Genomic DNA, 23479 nt, shown 5'->3' on the forward strand with positions numbered 1-23479 from the left:
ATCAAGAGCCTGGTGGCTCAGCAGACTGATAGCATTGTGATTAACACCAGCTGTCTGCAATTACTGTAAATTTGAATCTTACCAGGCTCAAGGTTGACTCAGCCTTCCATCCTTTCTAAGGTAGGTAAATTGAGGACCCAGTTTGTGGGGGCAATAAGCTGACTTTGTATAAATATACAAAAGTATGAAGGCTATTGCTTAACGCATTGTAAGCTGCCTTGAGTCTCCGGAGAAGGGTGGCATATAAATCAAATTTAAAAAAAAAAAGTTAATTTCAATGGAATGGTGGCCAATAATAACAAAAGAAAGAAAGTCAATCCAGAAATTACAAAAGTTACAATAATTTCGATGAAAACGTGGTCATCCATAATAATAAAAGTAACTGAATGAAAGAATTAATACAGCTTTGAATTGTTCCTTAGTGACTGGGCCGTGGCAAGTTGGCCATAGTGAGTTGGCCATTGGTGACTTCCCTAGATCCTTTCTGATTAGCTCTCCAGAAGCAGCTCCTATTTGAGAGAATGAGAGAGACCATGTGTTTTGTTTAGTTGTCTGAATTGAGGGGCAGGGTATGATTGCCATCAAGCCATTGAAAGGCTGTGTTCCCTACTTCTCCCTACTAGCACTGATGATCCTACCTAGTTGGATAATGAAACGTCTACAAGAAAACCATGCTCAGAGAGCACCAAGGACCTCTCGTATAGAACATGTCTACTGGATTGATTCCTTTCCTACCAATAGATATTAATGTGATACCAATTTCTTGTTCACTGGTAATTTGGATAAAAGTGCCTATAGTCAAGGCTATGGTTTTCCCAGTTGCAATGTATGGCTGTGAAAGTTGGACCATAAGAAAGGCTGAGCGCCAAAGAACTGAGGCCTTTGAACTGGTGCTGGAGAAGACTCCTGCAAATCCCTTGGACTGCAAGGTGATCAAACCGGTCAGTCCTAGAGGAGATCAAACCTGACTGCTCTTTAGAAGGCCAGATCGTGAAGCTGAAACTCAAATACTTTGGCCACCTAATGAGAAGGAAGGACTCACTGGAGAAGAGCCTAATGCTGGGAACGATGGAGGGCAAAAGAAGAACGGGATGACAGAGAACGAGGTGGCTGGATGGAGTCACTGAAGCAGTAGGTGTGAACCTAAATGGACTCCGGGGGATGGTAGAGGACAGGAAGGCCTGGAGGAACGTTGTCCATGGGGTTGCGATGGGTCGGACACAACTTCGCAACTAACAACAACAATAACAATTTGGATAATTGCATTGCTGGAAAGGGTTGAATAGAAGACATTTATGAAGATGGATGACTTCATTTCGTTGCTGAACATTTCTGCATTTATGTAGATTAGCTATTCTCCCTCCCTCCCCTCTAATTTTCTGTCTCTCCTTTTGTTTTTCTTATGCTGTTCATGAAACAGACATGGACTGTTTTACTAGAGGGGAGGAAGCCTAGAAGGGAAAAACAGCTTTCCACTATTATTGCCTTGCTTGTTTCAGGAAATTATGGTGTTCTTGTTGTGGGTATCATTTGTTCTTTTTGATGTCTCATTTCTCATAATGAGGGAAACACACCGTTCATTTCCCCACAGCCAGCGTAGGCATCCTAATTAAGCTATTCTCCGAAGTTCCATTCCTTCTTTTATATGGGTCACAATTCTTGAGAATACTGTACATAATTTCTTTCCAACTCATAAGAAGCAAAGAGAACAAGAATGACAAGTTTTTTTAAAAAAAAATTCTGTGCTTTGGTTTCCAAACACTTTTAAATTAGATAACAGGTTAAGCCTAATGTATAAAATAATTAGAATATTTTGCATAATAATTGTTAATTAATTCCACACCTGCTACTTAACCATTAAGTTGACATTAAGTTCTAGTGCAAACCTCTACCTGTGTCTTCAGAAACAAGCTTCCAAGAAATGTGTATTGGATTACAACCTAAGTTCAGATGATGTACAGGTTGTCCTCATTCAGTGACCATTCGAAGTTACAACAGCATTGAAAAATGTGACTTATGACCAGTTCTCACACTTACGGCCATTGCAGCATCCCCATGGTAATGTAATCAGAATTAAGACACTTGGCAACTGGCATGTACTTATGCCAGTTGCAGGGTCCTGGGGTAATGCGATCACCATTTGTGACTTCACAGCTTACTTCTGATAAGCAGAGTCAAAGTGGGAAGCCAGATTTGCTTAACAACCACACAATTTACTTAACAACTGCAGCAATTTGCTTAATAACCAGGGCAAAAAGGTTCTAAAAGGTGCTGCCACTGATTTAACAACTGCCTTGCTTAGGAACAGAAATTTTGGCCTCAGTTGTGGTCATGGGTTGAGGACTACCTTTACAGGTAGTCCTTGACTTATGACCACAATTGAGCCCAAAATTTCTGTTGTTAAGTGAGATGTTTGTTAAGTGAGTTTTGCCCCATTTTACGACCTTTCTTGCCACAGTTGTTAAGTGAATCACTGCAGTGGGTAAGTTAGTAACATGTTAAGTGAATCTGGCTTCCCCATTGACTTTGCTTGCCAAAAGATTGCAAAAGGTGATCACATGACCTTGGGATATGGCAATGGTCATAAGTATGAACCAGTTGCCAAGTATCTGAATTTCGATCACATGACCATGGGGCTGCTGCAATGGTCATAAGTGTGAAAAACAGTTATAAGTCACCCCCCCCCCTTTCAGACTTGCAACTCATGAAATTCAGCCAAACATTATTTCAGCTTTTTCCAAACTGGAATGCTGCAGATATGTTGAGGCAGTAGCTCTCATTTATTTATTTATTCATTTATTAGTCATATTTCTATGCCGCCCACTCTCCGAGGACTCTGGGTGGCTTACACCAAAGACAGTATACTAAATAGCATATTGCCCCCTAACAATCTGGGTCCTCATTTTACCCACCTCGGAAGGATGGAAGGCTGAGTCAACCTTGAGCCGGTGAGATTTGATCCGCTGATCTGCTGAACTAGCAGTCAGCTGAAGTAGCTGCAGTACTGCACTCTAACCACTGCGCCACCTCTGCTCCTCATGTTTCTCAGTCAAAGATTATTCTGGCTATGTCAGGGCTGTCAAACTCCCAGCCCGAGGGCCAGATGTGTTACATGCTGGCCATGCCCACGCCCGGTTTAGCGAAGGGGGAAAAAGTCCCGATATGACACATGGCGCCACCGTGACGACATGAGTTTGACACCCCTGGGGTTATGTATTTTGAAAATTACATACCTGGTTTACTTGGAGAATACTTGCTTAGAAAAGATTTTAGTGCCTTAGCATAACAGGGGTCAGTTTCATTTAAGGTAGCGGGCTTAATATAGAACAATTGTATGCAAAATTGCCTCTTCTCAAAAACCTCCAGGGGACACGGTGGCTCAGTGGCTAAGACACTGAGCTTGTCGATCGAAAGGTCGGCAGTTCAGCGGTTCGAATCCCTAGTGCCGCGTAACGGGGTGAGCTCCTGTTACTTGTCCCAGCTTCTACCAACCTAGCAGTTCAAAAGCACATAAAAAATGCAAGTCGAAAAATAGGGACCACCTTTGGTGGGAAGGTAACAGCGTTCCGTGTACCTTTGGCATTTAGTCATGCTGGCCACATAACCATGGAGACGTCTTTGGACAGCGCTGGCTCTTCAGCTTTGAAACGGAGATGAGCACTGCCCTCTGGAGTCGGGAACGGCTAGCACATATGTGCGAGGGGAACCTTTACTTTTAAAAACCTCCAGTGTTGGAGCACCCACAATTTCTGCAGGCAAGTTTTTCCACTGATTAATTGTTCTAACTGTCAGGAAAGTAGTACTAACACTTGATCTTGATTCTGTCCCTCTGGGATAGATCATCTTGCAAGTCTGAAACTCTCCCCTCCTTTGCTTTACTCTCCTTTTGTAGTAAATTTTGTTTATTAGACTGTTGCTCTTCGTCCTATCTCCCTATGTCAACCCCCACATGCCATTACATGAAAGGCAAAAATCTTATTACTTTTTCATGGACCTCCCTCACACAATTAGATTGCAAGCCCTCATTAGTTTTAATTGATGAAAAATTCTGCTTCATGTAACTGTTCTAAGGACTCTCAAAACAAAGGGAGAATGAGAATTAAACCATGAACTATGATTTAATTAGAACTCATGAACTATATGCAGGGAGTTGTTCTTATTTGGCAAAAAATGTGGATATACTGGCAGAAGAAAGATGGAAAATATCTTCTGTAGACCCTCATTGATGGTAATTATTATACTCAGGTCAACTCTTCCTTGTTCTTATCTGGATGCATCAAATTTTGCACTCCAGTCAGAAGCACTGAGGCACATCTGGGTTGAAAGGATTATCTGGTGACTTCACTGTTGTCCTAGGGATGTCCAGTTGGGGGCTCCTTTCATGTCTCCGGCAGGAGCTGGAGTGAAGGACGAGACCTCATCCCTGCCCCATGGCAGCTCTCAGGTCTCAAACTTGAGCTTGCTAACCTCCTGCTTAGCGTTCCAACCATATGAACCACTGTGCTCCATCACATGAGCTGGTTGCAGGGGTGAAATCCAGCAAGCTCTGACAGGTTCTGGAGAACCGGTAGCGGAAATTTTGAGTAGTTCAGAGAATCAGCAAATACCACCTCTGGCTGGTCCCAGAGTGGGGTGGGAATGGAGATTTTGCAATATCCTTCCCCCAGGAGTGGGGGAGGGAATGGGGATTTTGCAGTATCCTTCCCCTGCCACGCCCACCAAGCCACGCCCAAGCCACGCCCACAGAACGGGTAGTAAAAAAATTTGGATTTCACCACTGTTTGGTTGCATTCTACATTTGACTGTCCAGAAGTAAATTGAATTCTTTTTTGTTTTGTATGAAAAAATATTTCACTTTTCATATGAAATCATTTTTTTACAAAAGATCCATTTTGAATGTTTGAGTTATTCAAAGTCCCTTCCTTACATTTCCTGAAGCCAGTTTGATTTGCTGCTGAGGTTGGTATTGTTTAGAGTTTTTTGCAGTGCTGCTTCTGAATCTATTGCATTAGTATTTGCTTCAGGAAGAGAAAGCAGTATAGTAAATCAAAACTCTCTGGCTGGCTAAAAGGATATTGCTGTTTAAACTATGTGTTTGATCTGTTTAATTGCCTTAAAAGAGAACAGGAAATGCTTGGATAATCTTTTGCCATTGTTTATTGCAACTGGAGAAGATGCAAGTCTTCACTATTGTATGTCTTCAGATAGAGTAACAAACCCACAAGATTAGATTCAAACAGTTTTCCCCTCCATTATGCTTTCTGCCTTTAATCAACATTATTTCATATTCATGTGTATGTACAACTTCCGTTCCATCGTTTTCCTTTATCTTCTTATGTAGGTTCAAATAAAAAAAAAAATTAAAAATGGTTAGGAAAAAAGACTGTCTCCAGTGTTTTATCTCAATAAGGCTATTATGTCATTATTCCCATTTTGTTCAGCAAGATTGTCAAGTATAATTAAAACCTGTAAGGATTAAAGTTTATAACATCAAAGCAATTCTTTGTAGAACTGTTAAAAACAAAAAAAAGAGACTCCACAATCCAAGAATGAAGTTAAGGCTCTGATGAATTGATGCAACGTATATCTTGATGAGAAGCTGATGAGATATCATAGTAGAATATTTTCCTAACTGTTGACAATTTACTGCTGTTTTGACACTGAATGGATAGAAGTATCTGCCTTGTAGTAAGGCTGCCATAAAGAAGAGGTGGTCAACTTATTGTTCAAAGACAAGAAGCAATGGATAGAAACTAACCAAGCAGAGAATTAACCTACCGTGTTTTCCCGAAAATAGGACATGTCCCGAAAATAAGCCCCTCCTCTCTCTCTCACACACACACATGCACATACAGGTTCCTCACCCCCAAACCTCCCAAGGCAGCCACATCCCTGCAAACTCTTGTGCACCCCGCCCCTTTCGTCGCCTGCAGCACCAACCATACACCTCGAGCGCCTGCTCCTGCACCATGGTGGCAGCCCACCCGCTCTCGCCTGTGTCTAGGTGCCACGTCTGCATAGCCTGCGCTACTGAGCGCCTGCCACAGCAGCCTCAGTGCAAGCATCGCTGCCTCGGGGCTTCCTTGGCAGGGTGGCCACCGGCGGCAGAGAGGCCTCCATGCGTGCTGGGCAGTTGTGGAGGACTACAATGGCAGGCCTGGTGCGTCCCATATCTGGGTGCGGGTCTCGGCGGGGATGGCTGTGTTGCTGCTGCCGCCACTGCCTGTGGAGTCCCGGCGGCACCCTGCAGCCAAGCTCAGCCACGGGCGAGGAACGTTGGCCATGGGTGAGCCGGCCGAGCTATGTCTGTGAGGGCTGTCCTCGGCACAGCTGCCCGGCGTCTTGCTGCCAGGCAGCTGGAAAGAGTAAACTGGACCTGCAGGAGGAAGGGAGGGCGGGCAAGTGTCCCACGAGGCTCCCTTCCCCAGGAAGAGTCTGGCCTGATCGCCATCCAGTCCGGTGACTCCCAAGGTGGAGGGGCTCGCTTGTGAGTGCTCCAGTCAGTCAGGACTTGGGTGGGGGGACTGCGGGGCAATCGGAGTGGAGAGGAGCAGGGGGGAAGGGGAGGCCTCTGGTGACTGTCACCATAGAGTAGGAAGCACACTCCCAGAGCAGCCGCTGCCCTGGCTGGAAGCTGCAAAGGCAGAGTTTGGGGGAGAGAAAGAAAGAGTTCTGCTGCTTCTGCTTTTGGCTGCATAGAAGGAAAGCAGCAGAACTCTTTCTTTCTCTCCCCCAAACTCTGCCTTTGCAGCTTCCAAAACCCCAGCCAGGGCAGCGGCTGCTCTGGGAGTGTGCTTCCCACTCTATGGTGACAGCTGGAGCTGGACCCTGCAGGGAGAGCTAGCCCAGGCCATGGCTTCCGCACGGGTGCTGGTGGTGGGCGCCGGCAGCATTGGCTACGAGCTGAAGGACCTGGTGCTCACCAACTTCACCCACATCGACATGGTGAGGCCTGGGAGGCATGTGAGCGGGGTGGGTGGGGACAGGCACTCACGCAGCTTGGTGCCTTTGGGCCGCTTGCGTACTACACACACACACACCCTGCGGGAGGGGAGGGGCTTAATGATAGCATGCGAAGGGAGCCTCTCTCCGCCGGACTTCCGGCTGTGAGTGTCCAGGCCGCCCAGGGCCTCCTGCACCCCCGAAATAAGAAGACCCCCCGATAATAAAGCCAAGCCCTTATTTCAGAGTTCAAAAGAAAATAAGACCCTGTCTTATTTTCGGAGAAACACGGTATATAGTTTTCTTGGTGTCAGAATACAAGAGAGAAGGATTTTTCCACTGCCTTTCTCTAGTTTTTTAAAAATATTATTATTATTTCCAAGTCTAAAAATTTAACCCTAGTGGTCCCCTGTCAAAATATTAACCTGGACTGATTCTGCTTAGGCTTTTCAAGATCAGCCTGCTTGGTTACTTAGAGGACTACATAAACCATTTTTTTTTAATAGACTTTATTGAGATTTTTTACAGAACAAAAAGGAAATAAATAAATAAATAAATAAATAAAAAACAAACAAACAATCATTCAAACAATAACGTAGAACACATAAATATAATAAACATTTTCAATTTGTATCGGATATGCAGTGTTTTAACTATTTACATATATAGTACTTGTTGATATTTTGACTCACTTTTAACCAATATTTAACACACCTTTGATCTTTCTTCCATTTTATCATGCAACCACTTGTACCACCTTTCCCACACCATATAGTATACTGACTTTTCATCATTTAATTCATAAGTTAATTTAGTCATCTCTGCGCACTCGAGTATTTTCTTAATTATAAGCTTTTCTGGTGGTTGAATTTTCTCTTTCCAATACTGTGCGTATGCCAATCTAGCGGCTGTAATTATATGGATCATTAAATGTATCATTTCCTTTCTATATGGCTTCTTTATTATTCCCAGGAGGAAAATCTCTGGTGTTTGTTCAATATCTTCCCCAATTATTTCGTGTAACCATCTCCTGATCATACTCCAATATCCTTTCGCTTCCGGGCATGTCCACCACATGTGAAAGAAGGTGCCTTGGCCATGGCCGCATTTCCAACAATTGGGATGTATATTGGGATATATCTTCGCTAGTCTGGCTGGGGCTAGGTACCACCTATGAAACATTTTGTAATGATTTTCCTTATATGCCACCGCTCTAGTCAATTTAAGATTTCTATTCCATGCCTCCTCCCATTCCCCAAAATTTATATTGCACCCTATATTTTTCTCCCATGCAATTATTTGATTCTTTGTAACATCTTCAAACTTCTCATCGCTTAACAAATAATTGTATAATTTTTCCAGAATCTTTTTATTTGTTCCCATCAGGACTTTATCCAATCCATTTGGTCCCGGTTCTAGACCGTATTGTTCTTTGTCCCTCTGATATCTGGATTTTACTTGTGAGTAGGTCCACCAATCTAAAGTTATTCCTTGCTCTCGTAAGGTATCATTTGGTTTAAGCCTCCCTCCTTCGTCTAGAATATCTTTATATCTAGCCATTTTCTCCCTCTCCCACCTATTTGGGTGAGTCAGGGCCTCCATCGTTGAGAGCCAATTTGGGATTTTCTTGTAGTGTTTTTGTCTGATCTGGGTCCATGTTTGTATCAAGGAATCTCTAATTTTATGTCTATGGAAGTATGTCTTCTTTTTCTTCTCCATTTCCCAGATGTGGGCGTGCCAGCCTTTTTGCAAGTCATGGCCTTCTAGAGTAAGAATTCTCGCATTTTCCAGGGTGATCCAATCTCTTATCCAAACTAGCTTGGCTGACCTATAGTATGTTTCCCAATCCGGGAGTCCAAATCCACCTATATCTCTTTTGCCTCTTATAAACATAAACCATTTTTTATCATAACAGAGAAGTTGTTTGTTGTTGCTTTCTTCTAGGATATCTTTCAACTTCTTAGTCTAATATTTATTATTTAGATTGGAGATTTGTGTTGCAGTTAAGCTTTTTTATGTATATATTTAATAGCTCTGTGAGTGTTAGTACTGTATACCAACGATGAAGTGTGGAACAATTTATCTTGGAACTTTGAGGGCTATAAAATGCACTGTAGGCTGAAAAATGCTCATAAAAACAACACTGTACAGTTTCATTTTCAAACTGCTTAGTGATGCTTGTCGCATCTTAGTTTTATTGGGCATCAAATATGTGTTGGAGTTCTCAAGAGAAGACCTAAATGTTCAAGAAGAGGATTGATCGTAAGCAATTCCTGAACTAATAATCAATTACAGTAGACTTTATCAATCCCAAGGACAGCTTGTTAAGTACTGTGGCTGAAAAATATGAATTTTGGATTGCCGTTAAGGCAGGTAGTAGCAAATTTAGCAATGATGAATTGATCATTAAGCCAGCAACTAAATATTCTAGTTCTGTTCTCTGCAGGGGCAATTGAATTGCATTTTCCCCCCAATATCTTTTATTTTATGAAGAGGAGGGTAATTTTAGGAGAATACTGTTGCTATTGTTTGTAGATGTTTTTTTCTGAAATTATGTGGATGTAAGTGTAAAATTCAGTACATGCAAACCAAACTTAATTTATTCTTCTGACTGTGGCAATTTATCCCCACAATTCAGAGTGTGTTGATAAGAAAAATCAACATGATTGGATAAAATAAAATTGCCTGAGTTTTGTAGACTTTGAGAATCAACTAAGGAAGAATATCATTGAAATGTATCTTGTAAATGATACTGCTACTTGTTTTTCCATTCCAATCCTTCCTGCTTTTCCTTAGATATTTGGACATGTTAAATTTCTCAGTTCCTTTCAGTGGCATCTGATGAGGTATAGCAGGAAGAGGCCATTCACATAGAATAGCTTTTCTCAATGTCGGCTACTGTAAAACGTGTGGACTTTAACTCCCGGAATTGAAAACGTTGCCTGTGGAATTCTGGGATGCAAGGTTGAGAAACATGGAAAGGTTGACTTAGAGTGACTAGAGAAAAGTCTGTATTCTCTCTCTGGAGATATCCCAGGTTCAGTCTATTACTCTGCACAGAATTTGGGATCTAGACTCAAAGTAAGAGAGCCACCTATTAAAAATTACAGTTTGATGATGTGATGCAGATCTAAGTGTCAAACATTAAAAGGAGTAGGAAGAAGAAGATATCTAATTTCATCCAAAATTAGCTTTGTCCTTCATCAAGTGTAGTAATGCTTGTAAACACAAAATAACAAGTATGTAGTCAATTTGTCTACTTGTGTTGTACTTCAAATCTCAGAATTCCTGTTTTAAAAACCAAATGCAGCCAATAAGGGAGAATATTTGTAGGTCAGGGTTGAAATGAGGGGTCCTTGGTGCTCTCTGAGTTGGCTTGTTTTCTTGCAAACGTTTCATTACCTAACTAGGCAACATCATCAGAGCTAGTAAGGAATGTTGTTTGCTGTCAGTATATATTCTTCCCTGTCGTGTGTGGGTAGGGATGTTCTTAAAGATTCTTTGGTTGGGCTGTTTCCTGATGGCTCTTTGGCAGTTTCTTGATTGGGGTATTGCTTACTTAATTGTTGATGTGAAGTTAACCTTTGAGTTAATCTATGCTGATCTGAGTGCTGATGACTGAATACTAAATGCAGCACTATATAAAAGCAAACCAAATAAAACTATATTTCAGAATCAGAATCGAGCTGGAAGGAATCTTGGAGTCCCCTGCTCTAGCAGGAGAGCCTATACTATTTCAGACGGAATGGGACTGCTTGGCCACCAGGGTTCCACCTCCGGTCATTCACTCCTAATGTTTCTTCTCGGCTGACATGCCCTTAGCTGTTTCCCCGGCCAATGGGCCCCAGCCCCTCCGTTCCAGACATTGTCATCCCATGGGCTGCCCCGAAGCATCTGGGACGGAGGGGCTGGGGCCCATTGGCCGGGGCAAATAGCTAGGAGCGTGTCAGTCGAGGAGAAACATTAGGAGTGAATGACCGGAACCCTGGTGGCCAAGCAGCCATGGCCAAGGGTACGAGCCAAACAGTCTTAAACCCATTTCAGATAAGTGACTGTCCAGTCTCTGCTTAAAAACCTCCAGTGATGAAGCACCCACAACCTCTGAAGGCCAGCTGTTCCACTCTTTAATGGTTTTCACTGTTAGGAAGTTTCTCCTTAATTCCAGTTGCTTCTCTGCTTGATTAGTTTTCATTTAAATTGTTATTTTTAAACAAGTAATTACAAGAAACAAATGTCTGTATACATAAGGCATAAGGTAAATCCTTGATTTGCAATCATTTATTTAGTGACCGTTCGAAGTTACAACAGCACTGAAAAAAGTGACTTACGACCAGTTTTCACACTTATGACTGTTGAAGCATCCTCACATTCAGGTGATGAAAATTTGGGCACTTGGCAATGGGCATGTATTTACCTCAGTTGCCGTGTCCAGGGGTAATGTGATTGCCATTTGCGACCTTCTCAGCTGGTTTTTGACAAGCAAAAACAATAAGGGAGGCTAGATTTAACCACAACTTTATTTACTAACATTGTGTATCAACCTTTACAAAAAGAAAAGAAAAAGAAAAAAGTTTGGGAGGGAGTTACTTAACAATTAACATTGGCTTTGCTTAGCAATGGAAATTCTGCTCTCAATATTGGTCATAAGTCAAGGACTGCCTGTATTCGGGGCTGCCATGACTGTGGTGCAAAAATTGAGCCACCCCTAGATTCAGAAAATCTTTGCTCCCATCTAGGGGTGGTTCAGATTTTTGCATATGAATAAGCGCAACTACTGTAATCTCGGAACTGGATCTCTGATCTTGCCTGATTTCGGCATTCTTTTTCACATGTGTATCTTTAATTATTATTTTGTTGCAGAAACTGGAACACAGAGAAATTCTAGTTGGGCTGTTGTTCCTGATTTTCCCCTTCATACCTGCTAGCAACCTCTTCTTCAGGGTGGGATTTGCTGTGGCAGAACGCATCCTGTATATGCCTAGGTAATATTCCTACATTTAATTCTTCTATGGTACAATACTCAAGCATGAGTTTTGAAATCATGGTCTTTTATTACATTGGTTCTCCACAAGCTACCACCAGGGGTGGGCTTCAGATCCTTTAACAACGGGTTTGCTGCCCTGTTGCTGGGTGGGCGTGGCCATGGTGGGCATGGCCTAGTTGGCTACCTGCACCACGGGGGGGGGGGCATTTTTCACCCTCCCCAGACTCTGGAGGTTTTTCTTGAGCCTCCGGGATGGTGAAAACAGCTTCTCCCGGGCTCCGGAGGCCAAAAAAAGGCCCATTTCCAGGCTTCCGGAACCTCTGGTAGGCCCATTTTTTGTGCTCCCAGACTCTCTGCGCAGCCCCTGCACTTACCTGGAATGATGAACAGGCCGCATGAAGACTCCTGGGAGGGGCGGGGCGGGGTGGGCATGGCCAGCCAGGGGTAGCATTTGGCAGTTTGCCGAACCCTGGTGATCCTTGGCTAAAGGATTGCCCGAACTCTGCTGAACCCCCAGGAGCCCACCTCTGGCTACCACTTCTGAAATGTTCCAAGATGTAAAAAAAAAAAGAAAGAAAGAAAAAGCAGGTAATAGTAAAACCTTCCCCAATTTGAGATATTTTGTTCTGCGAACCCCCATCCTCTGCAGCCAGATAAATCAAAGTATTCAGAGGAATTGCGGCAGGCTGCCGTAATAATTTCTTTAGCTTTATGTGGTGAATAAAGCTGTTTGTATATTGCTTCTTGTCCCAAAGGTGTTTTTTTTTTCCAAGAGGCAACTGGACTTTCTTGTTTTTCTTTGAAGGCGTTTCGCTTCTCATCCAAAAAGCTTCTTCAGTTCTGACTGGATGGTGGGGAATGGAAGGATTTATACTTCTTGCAGACAGCTGGTCATTGGCATTCTTTTAGCGAGTCATTAAGGCCACCTGGAGGTTTATCTATGTCAGGGGTGTCAAACTGGCAGCCAGTCAGATGTGTCATGCGCAGGCCACGCCCACCTCAGCTCCGTGAAGGGGAAAAACATCGCAATATGTCACATGACGGCAATGTGACAAGGCAAGTTTGACACCTGTGATCTATCTCATCAGGATCACCTGAGTGGTGCAAATGGATATGGAGCCTTCTTTGAACTGTTGAAAGGACTATGTTGTAGACTGGAGATAGATGATATTGTATTCGCACCCTCTGTCCTTCCATTCCCCACCATCTAGTCAGAGCTGAAGAAGCTTCTTGGATGAGAAGCGAAACGTCTTCAAAGAAAAACAAGAAAGTCCAGTTGCCTCTTGGAAAAAAGCACCTTTGGGACAGCCATGACCTGGATGACTGAGAACCTCCGTAGACATATATTACATCTTCTTTTTAAAAAATAATCTTGGCTCACCAAGTGTTAAAATAATCTATAGAGATTAAGTTTGAGATGACCATATTCTCTGGGACTTTACTGAAAGAAGTGCTGCATACCTGGACACTAATTCTCAAAAGACCCATCTGAGTTTTCAGTTTGTAAAAACCTGATTTAGACAAACTTTTCTGGATGGATAATTATTTTCTACACTATGAAGCACCCTTCGCTGACAAGAGTTCAGTATAAAATCAAAGATGTTGCCTTGGGTTGTAATTATTGGCTTATTGTGCATGTAATGTGCGTGTATTTAAAAGAGAAGATAAAAACCAAACTAACCAATTTAAAATAAGAAAGAAAAAAAGAGAAACCAAGAAAACGCACTGTAAGCCGCCCTGAGTCTCCGGAGAAGGGCGGCATATAAATCAAATTAAAAAAAAAAAAAACCAAGAAAAGAAAAAAGAAGGTGAGAAAAATAGAAAAGAAAGAATAGACACAAAGAAGTGGCTTTTGATATTCTTCACAGCAATTACAGGTTTTATCAGGGTTTGTTTATATAGAAAATGTGTGAGTGCACAAAGACCCACATACACATAGAGCCTACTAAGGAGGAATTGATAGATCTAGGACTCTTTGTCTACCACCAAAAAAACCTGCCAAGTTAATAAAATCCTAGACATGTAATCCTAAAGATGGCAGGACTGACTCTCTTTCATATTTTCTTGCCCAGAGCTTATTAAGCTTTGGTTGTTTGATCTACTAATGAAAGCCTGCAGTCCTGCTTCATAATGTATAATAAGACTTATTTTTCCTCATGCTTCATGCTGTGTAACAGTTTTATTGAGTGACAGTAGTGTAGCTATCCTGGCAACTTGGCAGCATGCGTCAAAAATTCTTACCGATTCATATTCTCTTAACAATTGGCTCAAGATACCTGGTGATGTTTAAAAGGAAGAAATACACTTTCTTCTAGGAAGGGGCAATGTATAGAAGAGAAGGCTAATTCAGAGGCACTTCTTGTGGTTGTCAGCCTCCCCTGCTGATAAGCAATAAACCACTCATCTATAGTTTATTTAAAGAGGAGAGTAAAATGAAAACAAACAATGGCTGCAATTTGAGATAGGATCTGACAAAAAAAAGAGTCAGATGCTATCTCAAATTGTACTTATTGCCTGTTTTTATTTCGTTTAAAATTATCATCTGAAGTCTGTCTTCCTTAATTTTTAGCATGTAATTTGATTCTGAATTTTCAACTATAAAAATTGTGTTGTGGATTCAGTACTGTAATTTAAATCTCATATGAAAAAGTACAAGGTCTAATCTGTAAAATGAGGTAGTTCTTATGATTTTTAAAAAAACTTTGAAGGCCTTTCTGGTACATATTCTAGTCAAAAAATAGGAACATTGGGAGAACTAAATATGACTGCTTTCCAAAATACATAATACTGCTAATTAATCTGTCATGTTTTTAAACAATGGTGTCTTGAATCCCCTATCAAGACAATGTAACCCTTGGCAAATGAGAATTCCTTCTTCTTCTTCTTCTTCTTCTTCTTCTTCTTCTTCTTCTTCTTCTTCTTCTTCTTCTTCTTCTTCTTCTTCTTCTTCTTCCTCTTCCTCTTCCTCCTCCTCTTCTTCTTCTTCTTCCTTCTCCTCCTCCTCCTCCTCCTCCTCCTCCTTCCACTTCCTCCTTCCTTCCTTCCTTCCTTCCTTCCTTCCTTCCTTCCTTCCTTCCTTCCTTCCTTCCTTCCTTCCTTCCCCTCCTCCTCCTCTCCCCCTCCTCCTCATACAGGTAGTCCTTGCAACCGTAATGGTGTCTGACCATTAAGGCTGTAAATTACCAATGGTCGTTTATCAGATCACCTATTTGATCTACTGGATTTTATGACCTTTTTTTTTTTGAGGCAGTTCTTAAGTGACTGCTGCAATCGTAAATTGACCGCTGCGATTGTTCAACAAACAACAAATAGTTGTTCACTATGGGCTATTTATGCCAAAAAATGGATGCAAATGTCTGTTTTCTGCAAAAACATTTTAAAATGTAGCCAAGTGACTGTGGGATGTGGCAAATATTCATAAATTTTTGACCAGGGGTAAAGCGGCTAAGCAACTGGTCATAAGTCAAGGACTTTCTGTAATGTTTAAAAAGACAGAACAGAGGTTTTGTATGTTAGAACTATAGAGTTATTTCTGTCTCTGCAAAGCCACCAATATCTGGACAACCACTGCTACATAACTAGGATTTTAGCAATTACGCAGGGATATATGCAAGACCGTTTTTATGTGACTGCCCAGGTTTTACAATCCTAAGCATTTTTATAAAGAAATAAATTTCCATTTTTTAGACCATGAGGATAATGATCTGAAAATCCATTTAGGATCCAGCTTTCTCAAGGCAGATGAGATATTTCCCCAGGTGATACACAAGGGATGAGAAATTTCACAATAGGGGATGATAATTATTGGTCACTGTTGCATGTTTTAAAGCATCAGCAAAATTCATGCATATTATCTGCTATTCCTCAAGGAATATTGCTTAGAAGTCACAGTATGTTGTTATGCACCTGGCCAGAAGCCAGGAAACTCTTAAATTCTAATCTCACTTTAGGTATGAAAGCTGGCTGGGTAACTTTGGACCAGTCACTCTCTCTCAGCCTATGAAGCTGGTTGGTCAGTCCCTATTCCAAAAAATGGATCAACCCTTGGTTAATCTGGAAAAAGAAAGCAGACTCTGCAGTTGTTAGAAAAAAAATAAATAAAAGAAAAATGAAAAGGTTTTTGCTGTCATTTTACTTCATCTTGCCAATAGTGTAGGTTTCTCTCTCTCTCTCCCTCCCTCCCTCCCTCCCTTCCTCTCTCTCTCTCTCTTTCCCTCTACTACAAAGCCCAGTATTTATTTTAGACAATATATTATGATTCTCTTGCTTTTAGTGTTATTTCCCTTTCTTTAATTTTCCGTTCATAAGCATTATTTGATGCTCTTTATGCCGGATTTCATTCCATGCTATTTTATTTAATGTATCAATCTTGAAGAATTTCTATTGCTTAGGCATGGCAATTGGTAATCATAGAGACAGAACAAAATCCCTATGTTTATTAGACTTCATGCCGGCACAGCTTCCTTTAGCCATTTGGTTCCTTCTGTGCTCAGTAACCTCCTCACAGCAGAATCTTCCCTTAGCACAGTTTGCTAAAAAGCTTTATTGCAAAGTAGAAGAAGTCACGGTTATGCAAATGATTCATTCCGACAGATCGCAGGAAGGTAGCCACATACGTTACAGTCAGAGCTATCAGTTTCCCAGTGGTAATATACAGTTGTGAGAGTTGGACCCAGTGGTGGGATTCAACTGGTGTAACAACCGGTTCGCTGAGTGCGCGCACAGTGCATTTGAAAACAGCTCTAAAACTTACCTTCTACTGCATCTACTTACCCGGTGAGTAAAACAGCTGAGCGTGACAATCCGCTCTGCTGTGCCTATCAACTGGGCTTCAAACAAAGGAAATATAGGTTGGTATAGTGCAGGGGCAGACGGGCGGGCCTAGCTGATTGTCGGGGCGAACCAGTTTGCTCTCAGCTGATTGTCGGAGCTACCGGTTTGCCCGAACCAGTCCGAACCGGCTGTACCCCACTCCTGGTTAGACTACAGGGAAGGCTGAGCACCAAAGAATTGCATGCTTTCGAACTGTGGTGTCTGAGGAGACTCTTGAGAGTCCCTTGAACTGCAAGGAGATCATCAAATCAGTCAATCCTAAAAAATCAGCCCTGACTGTTATTTGGAAGGATAGATACTGAAGCTGGAGCTCAAATATTCTGGCCACCAAATGAGAAGGGAGGACTCATTGGAAAAGATCTGATGATGGGAAAGATTGAAGTCGAAAGAGAAGGGGAGAGGATGAGATGATTAGATAGTGTCATTAACACAATGAACATGAATTTGGGCAATCTCCAGGAGACAGTGGAGGACGGGGGGGCGGGCGGGCGGGTTGGTGTGCTGTGGTCTGTGGGGCAGGGGTGAAATGCTACCGGTTCGGCCAAATCGGTAGCGATGGCGGCAGGTGGTTCAAAGAACTGGTAGCGACGGCAGCGCGAGGCTCCGCCCACCCACCCGGTCCTCCACTGGTTACTTCCTATTTAATGTGGTTTTAACCAGGAAGTAACCTGTTTTTTACCCTCTGCGCATGTGCAGAAGGATTTGTGCATGCGCAGAGGGTCCACATGCGCATGTGATACGTGGGCAAGCGAACGCGCATGCGTGATTTCTGCACTTCCCAACTGATAGGGAAGGTAAGTAGATTTCACCCCTGCAGTGGGCTCACAAAGTGTCGGATATGACTTAGCTATTGAACAACAACAAAGCCACATAATGTTTGCCTATGTGTCAATTACAAAGGTTTAAAAGTGGGAAGAGATAGATACTAGTAAGGAAAAGAATAGTAATAATAATAGTAATACAATCTTAGTAAATTATTTGACAGTGTTGTGGGAATTAGTTGTTAAGCAGAGTGATGGCATTCGGGGAAAAACTGTCCTTGTGTCTAGTTGTTCTGGTGTGCAGTGCCCAATAGTGTGGTTTTGAGTGTAGAAGTTGAAATAATGTATGTCCAGGATGTGAGGGGTCTGTAGATATTTTCACAGTTCTCTTTTTGACTCGTGCAATATACAGGTCCTCAATGGAAGGCAGGTTGGTAGCAATTGTTTTTTTTCTGCATTTCTAATTATCTGTTGAAGTCTGTGTTTGTCTTTCCTATTAAAATCAATGACTTTACAGCTGCCTAGGTTTGTCAGATACTGTTGTGGGCAACTGCACTTACAGTGGCCTCTTTTTTACATAAAATTCATTTTGCCTCATCATAGATTTCCAAATGGCTGATTACAATAGTTTTAACAGGTCATGTAATCAATTTAGCGGGTCATATAATCAATACAGGTAATCTTTGATTTACGACCACAATTGAGCCCAAAATTTATATTTGCTAAGTGAGAAATTTTCCAAGTGAGTTTTGCCCCATTTTATGACTTTTCTTGCCACAGTTGTTAAGCGAATCACTGCGACTGTTAAATTAGTAATACGTTGTTAAGTAAATCTGGTTTCCCTGTTGACTTTGCTTGTCCGAAGGTTGCAAAAGGGGATCACATGACCCCAGGACACTGCAATGGTCATAAGTATGAACCAGTTACCAAGCATCTGAATTTTGATCACATGATAATGGGGATGCTGCAAAGGTTGTAACTGTGAAAAATGGTCATAAGTCACTTTTTTCAGTGCTGTTGTAACTTTGAATGGTCTCTAAATAAACTGTTGTAAGTCGAGGACTACCTGTATGAAGTGTTACAAGGCTGTAGATTTGTTTATTTAGTTCATATTTAGTTTATTTAGTACATAGCTCCAGATGGTTTACGTGGTTAAATGTACTAGCTGTGATCTAGTCTTGTTTTGATAAATATAATTTCACCAGCCTGTTTGATCCTTTTAAATGAGTTAAATTCCAGAGCTTGAAGATTTGGAACTTCTTCTACAATACTTTCATTTTCTGTGCAACTGCTTTGGGGCAATGAATTTCCATAAGCTATTTTTATGGTGCCTGAAAAAGCTGTTTCTCATTGTCATTCCTGAACCTACTGCCAGTCACCTTAATTAGATGATCCTGAATTCAAGTATTGTGTAATTGGCAGAAAGAAATATCGTTCTCCCAATCTTCCATGTCACTTGTAATTATATAAAACTCTCATATTCTCTCCCCCAGAGTCACTTGTTTTTTAAGCCACCTAGAGACACTGCCTCAGCCTGTCAGTCACTGTCAAAATTAGATGTTTTTCAGGATTAACTGCTCAATATAGACTACTGCCATAGAGTACTTTAGTCTGAGGTGACTTTCCTGCCCCAAGGCGGGGGCAAACTACCATATTTTTCGGAGTATAAAATGCACCTTTTTCCCCAAAAAAAGAGGGTGAAAATCTTAGTGCGTCTTACACTCCGAATGTAGCCCCGTCCAGCTGCTCAATCAGAGGTTTCAGAGGCTGAAAAAAGCATCAGAAATGAAGCTTCAGAAAAGAAGCCCCCAAACAGAGCTTCAGAAAAGAAGCCCCCAAACAGAGCTTCAGAGGCTTTTTTTCTGAAGCTCTGTTTCGGAGGCTTTCAGAGGCAGAAAAAAAAAAAGCAAGGCACAGAGCTCACAACCAAGGACCTTGTTGCTAAAATTCACCTCTGGGAACAGCTGATTGGGGGTATTCCGGGAGGCCGATCCACCCGCCAATCAGCTTTTTTCTTATTTTCCTCCCCAAAAACTAAAGTGAGTCTTATACTCTGGTGCGCCTTATACTCCGGAAAATACGGTATGTCTGTAGTTCAGAGGTCGGATTCACTTACCTTCCCTACCGGTTCGCAAATGTGAGCACCTCTGCGCATACGCACAGCCTTCTGCGTATGCGCAGTAGTCGCACATTACGTCCGGGTGGGTGGGCAGAGCCTCCAGCAGTCGCCGCTACCGGTTCGTGTGATCCAGACAGAACCGGCTGAATCCCACCACTGCTGTAGTTCCATTAGAGGGCAATTCAGCTGCTAAACAAGGAAGAAATGTCTTTGCTTTCAAGGGATACTTCTCAAGTTAGCTCTGTCTGGCATTTACACATCCCATCACTGACCAGCAAGGAAAGAACAATTTTGGCGTTATCAGGATTGTTGAGGGGGAAGCTTTTAGGAAGGAGCGGCTTTAAGCTACTTTCTGGAAATTTGTGGGGAGAAAAGGTTAAAATGAGGGGTCCATGTTGCTCTCTGAGCTTGGTGGTTCTTTTTGCAGATGTTTCATTAGCCAAGCCCAGTGCACCGATGTTACCTAGTTTGAGTAATGAAACATCTGCAAGAAAACAACCAAGCTCAGAGAGCACCAAGGGCCCTTCATTTCAACCCTGAACTACAAACATTCTCCTCTAGAGGTTAAAGTCTAGCTCTTGGAGAACTTGGTAAAGAATGATGGGAAGAAAAGCTTAATCTTGAATATCTATACAGGGACCAACTCACTAATTAATACCAGGTCCGTAAGGTTAAAAAGATTATTAATTCCTGCTATTCTACATAACAGAAGAAGAACATCATGGCTTCAAAATCTAAGGGACTGGTTTGGACAAAACTCAGCAGCACTTTTTCGTGCAATTGCTGATAAAAATAGGATTGCCAATACGATTGCTGACGTCCGATGATGGATATGGCACAACAACAACAAGAAGATTCTTCATAGAACCATAATTAGGTAGTCTAGTGTTTGGGGAGGGGGCAAGGGAAAGAGACAGTGAAATGTGTCTTGATATCAGCACACAAATAACTTACATACTTTGATCAGAGGTGATAGTATCATTATAATCATTTACATCAGGGGTGTCAAATTGGTGACCCGCGGGCCGGATGCGTCACATGCAGGCCATGCCCACCCCAGCTCCACGAAGGGGGAAAACATCATAAAATGTCACGTGACGGCAACGTGACGCGGGGAGTTTGACACCCGTGATTTACATGAAGTGACATATGGGTTATGATTTTGATGTCATCACAACTTCACATCACAGCAGTGAACTGGTAACAGGCTTGGGAGAGCCTTATGGCTGGGGATGCTACAAAATATCATCATCAGAAATGTTCAGGATTATTTTAGGATTTAAGGCACGGGTGTCAAACTCGTGGCATCATGTTGCTGTCACGTGACGTTTTGCGATGTTTTTCCCATTTGCGGAGCTGGGGTGGGCGTGGCCTGCGCTTGACACATCCGGCCCGTGGGCCAGCAGTTTGACACCCCTGATTTAAGGAAAAGCATTGCATTATTTTAATTTCAATGCTGGGTTTGTTGGACTTTACTAATTCTGCTTTATTAGTGTTTTTTAAAAGCTACTTATGCATTGCCCAGAAATAAAAATTAAAAAAATTAATACTATACTTTTGAATACAGGCAGTGACTGTGTTTAATGTCAGTATTGGGTCTGAATGCATTTGTGCACCATGCTAAACCATTGTTTGTTGAACAAATCATAGTTACCTGATTTAGCTGTAAAATGATAAGTTATAAACTATGGTTACAAGCTACAGTGGATAAATTTACACATCTCACATAATAATGCAAAACAAGCATATTAAGCACAGTATAAACCTGTGCTGAGGAGAATAGAATAAACCTGTCTGGAAACTAATAGGGGCTGATGGTGGAGCCCTCTGGCAAGCAAATCCTGAGAGTAATTGACAATGGCTCGCCAGTCAAGGTGGTGAATATTTATCCATTTAGATGTGGCATCCGCTAACCATGTCCCTCTGGCAGTTCTTTTAAAATCTTGTTAAGTACCGAAGACTTGGTGATTAGAGCTGGGCCTTTTCTACGATTTATTATTTAAGGCATAGTCAATTCTTCTTTTCAGCCAGGGGGAGAATAGAAAGATTTAAATCTTCAGCACATGAGCTCAAAGAAAGTTACAAGCTGTTGAACTAGTACATGCAGTAATACGGTTGGGGGAACTTTCTCTGCACCAAATGTCCCTCAATAGGCAGTAGTATGACGTGGCATAATCAAATGTAGTCTGATGGAGCAGCCGTGATTGTAAAAAACCCTGCTGAGTGCATTTTTGCTTGATTGTCGGCTACGCGGTGTTATATACAAGAGTATTCAAGTGTAATTGCGTGGAGAATAGAACCCTTCAGGAGATAGCAGTAAAGCAGAATTGATCTGCTCACATTAAAAAGGAAAAAAAAAAAGAATAAATTGACATTAGGGCTAAATGCTTCCTCATTCTATACTCCAAACAGACAAATCAGCGTAAATTGCAAAGAGTTTTTCTTGTAAATCCTTCTTAGCCAAACCCTTTCTTTTCTTTTCTTTTCTTTTTCTTTTTGCATTGTGTGTTGCCCAAATCTAGCTCTCTGCAGAGAAATCAGTAAAAGCCTTTTATATTCTATAATTTCATTAACAGCTTTAACAAGGAAAATAAAAAACTAATACAAACTAATATAAAATAAGAAAGAAAAAAAAATCAAAGAGAAAGCTAAAAATGCAGGAAAGGAGAAATGGAAAAGAAAAAAAATGGAAAAACACATGCTTCTGATCATCTTTACAACACTTTTAAGTACAATTATAAAATTATCTCTTTCTCCTACATGGCTGTGTTTCTTCTCTTCAGTTTCTTCTCTAATCTATCCCACCTAATCATCAAAACATCATGTTCATTTTTATGGAGTCTTTGGTGTTCTCTCAGTTTGCTTGTTTTCTTGCAGATGTTTTGTAACATCTGCAAGAAAACAGATGTAGTAGGTTATATCTTCATGTAGTTACATCTTCAGATTGAGTAACAGGGTCTAAAGCTAATGCAATATATGCAAAAGGGAAAAAAATCCAAGCTCAGAGAACATCAAGGACTCACAGTTCAACCTCGAGGTACATATATTCTCTTCTATTGATAAATTCATTTTTTCTGACTTTCATATAAAAAGTCCATAACGGTTTTCCAGTTAGCAACGCACGTAGATATACCACATTTTTTGTAATGAAAGAAGGCAATTTGGCTATTTTAGCATGTTCCATCATCTTCACCAAGCATTCTTTCACTGTTGGTATTGTCGAATCTTTCCAACTTTGTGCATACGATATTCTTGCTTTTTTAAAAAGAGGTTGTTGTTTTTTTAAAAAAAGTCTTTATGATTTCATAGAAAGCCAAGATCCGAAAAACAAGACAACAAAGTACCCATGTATGGCTTGGTTGATATCTGATTAATGTACTTATATAAAAAGCCAAGGAAATTTAGGGAGTAAAAGCATATTGTTTTATGCTACTTTATAGCTTTACTAAATAGCAAACTGATCCTCGGGGAGGAGGAAAAACAAATTATATTTTGGTTCTGTTGGTATAGGGTTGATATTTTAATATGTTTGAAGATATAATACTCTTCCCAGTTTAATACTCCTTGTGGATTTTTTAATTTTGAAAAAAACTAATTAATGTTCTATAAATGTGTTAATTTGCAACTGCCAGCAGTTCAGTATATATATTTTTTAAAAAAAGGATCCTGTGAGTAGCTTGAAAATGTAATTTCATTAGTTAGGTTGATGAGTTTATTTATTTTGATTGTCGTATACATTTTTCTTAATAAAACCAAAGCAATATACTTAAAAGTAATGAAAGAAGTTAAGGCTGTGACATTAAAAATTAAACATTTTTAATTAAAGCTGTATCTAAACCA

The 23479-nt window shown here is 41.2% G+C and overlaps 1 protein-coding gene across 1 annotated transcript in view; it reads left to right on the forward strand.

Annotated features, from left to right (window-relative positions):
- TMTC1 (transmembrane O-mannosyltransferase targeting cadherins 1) overlaps positions 1-23479 on the forward strand; it is a 141772-nt gene that overhangs the window by 49394 nt on the left and 68899 nt on the right. Inside the window, exon 8 of the mRNA XM_070947297.1 lies at positions 11803-11924. Coding sequence (XP_070803398.1) covers positions 11803-11924 — 122 coding nt within the window. The remainder of the gene's footprint in view (positions 1-11802; positions 11925-23479) is intronic.

This window comes from Pituophis catenifer, unplaced genomic scaffold (assembly GCF_029215685.1).
Source record: "Pituophis catenifer annectens isolate HBS135680 unplaced genomic scaffold, rPitCat1.0.hap2 SCAF_7, whole genome shotgun sequence".
Classification (NCBI taxonomy): domain Eukaryota; kingdom Metazoa; phylum Chordata; class Lepidosauria; order Squamata; family Colubridae; genus Pituophis; species Pituophis catenifer.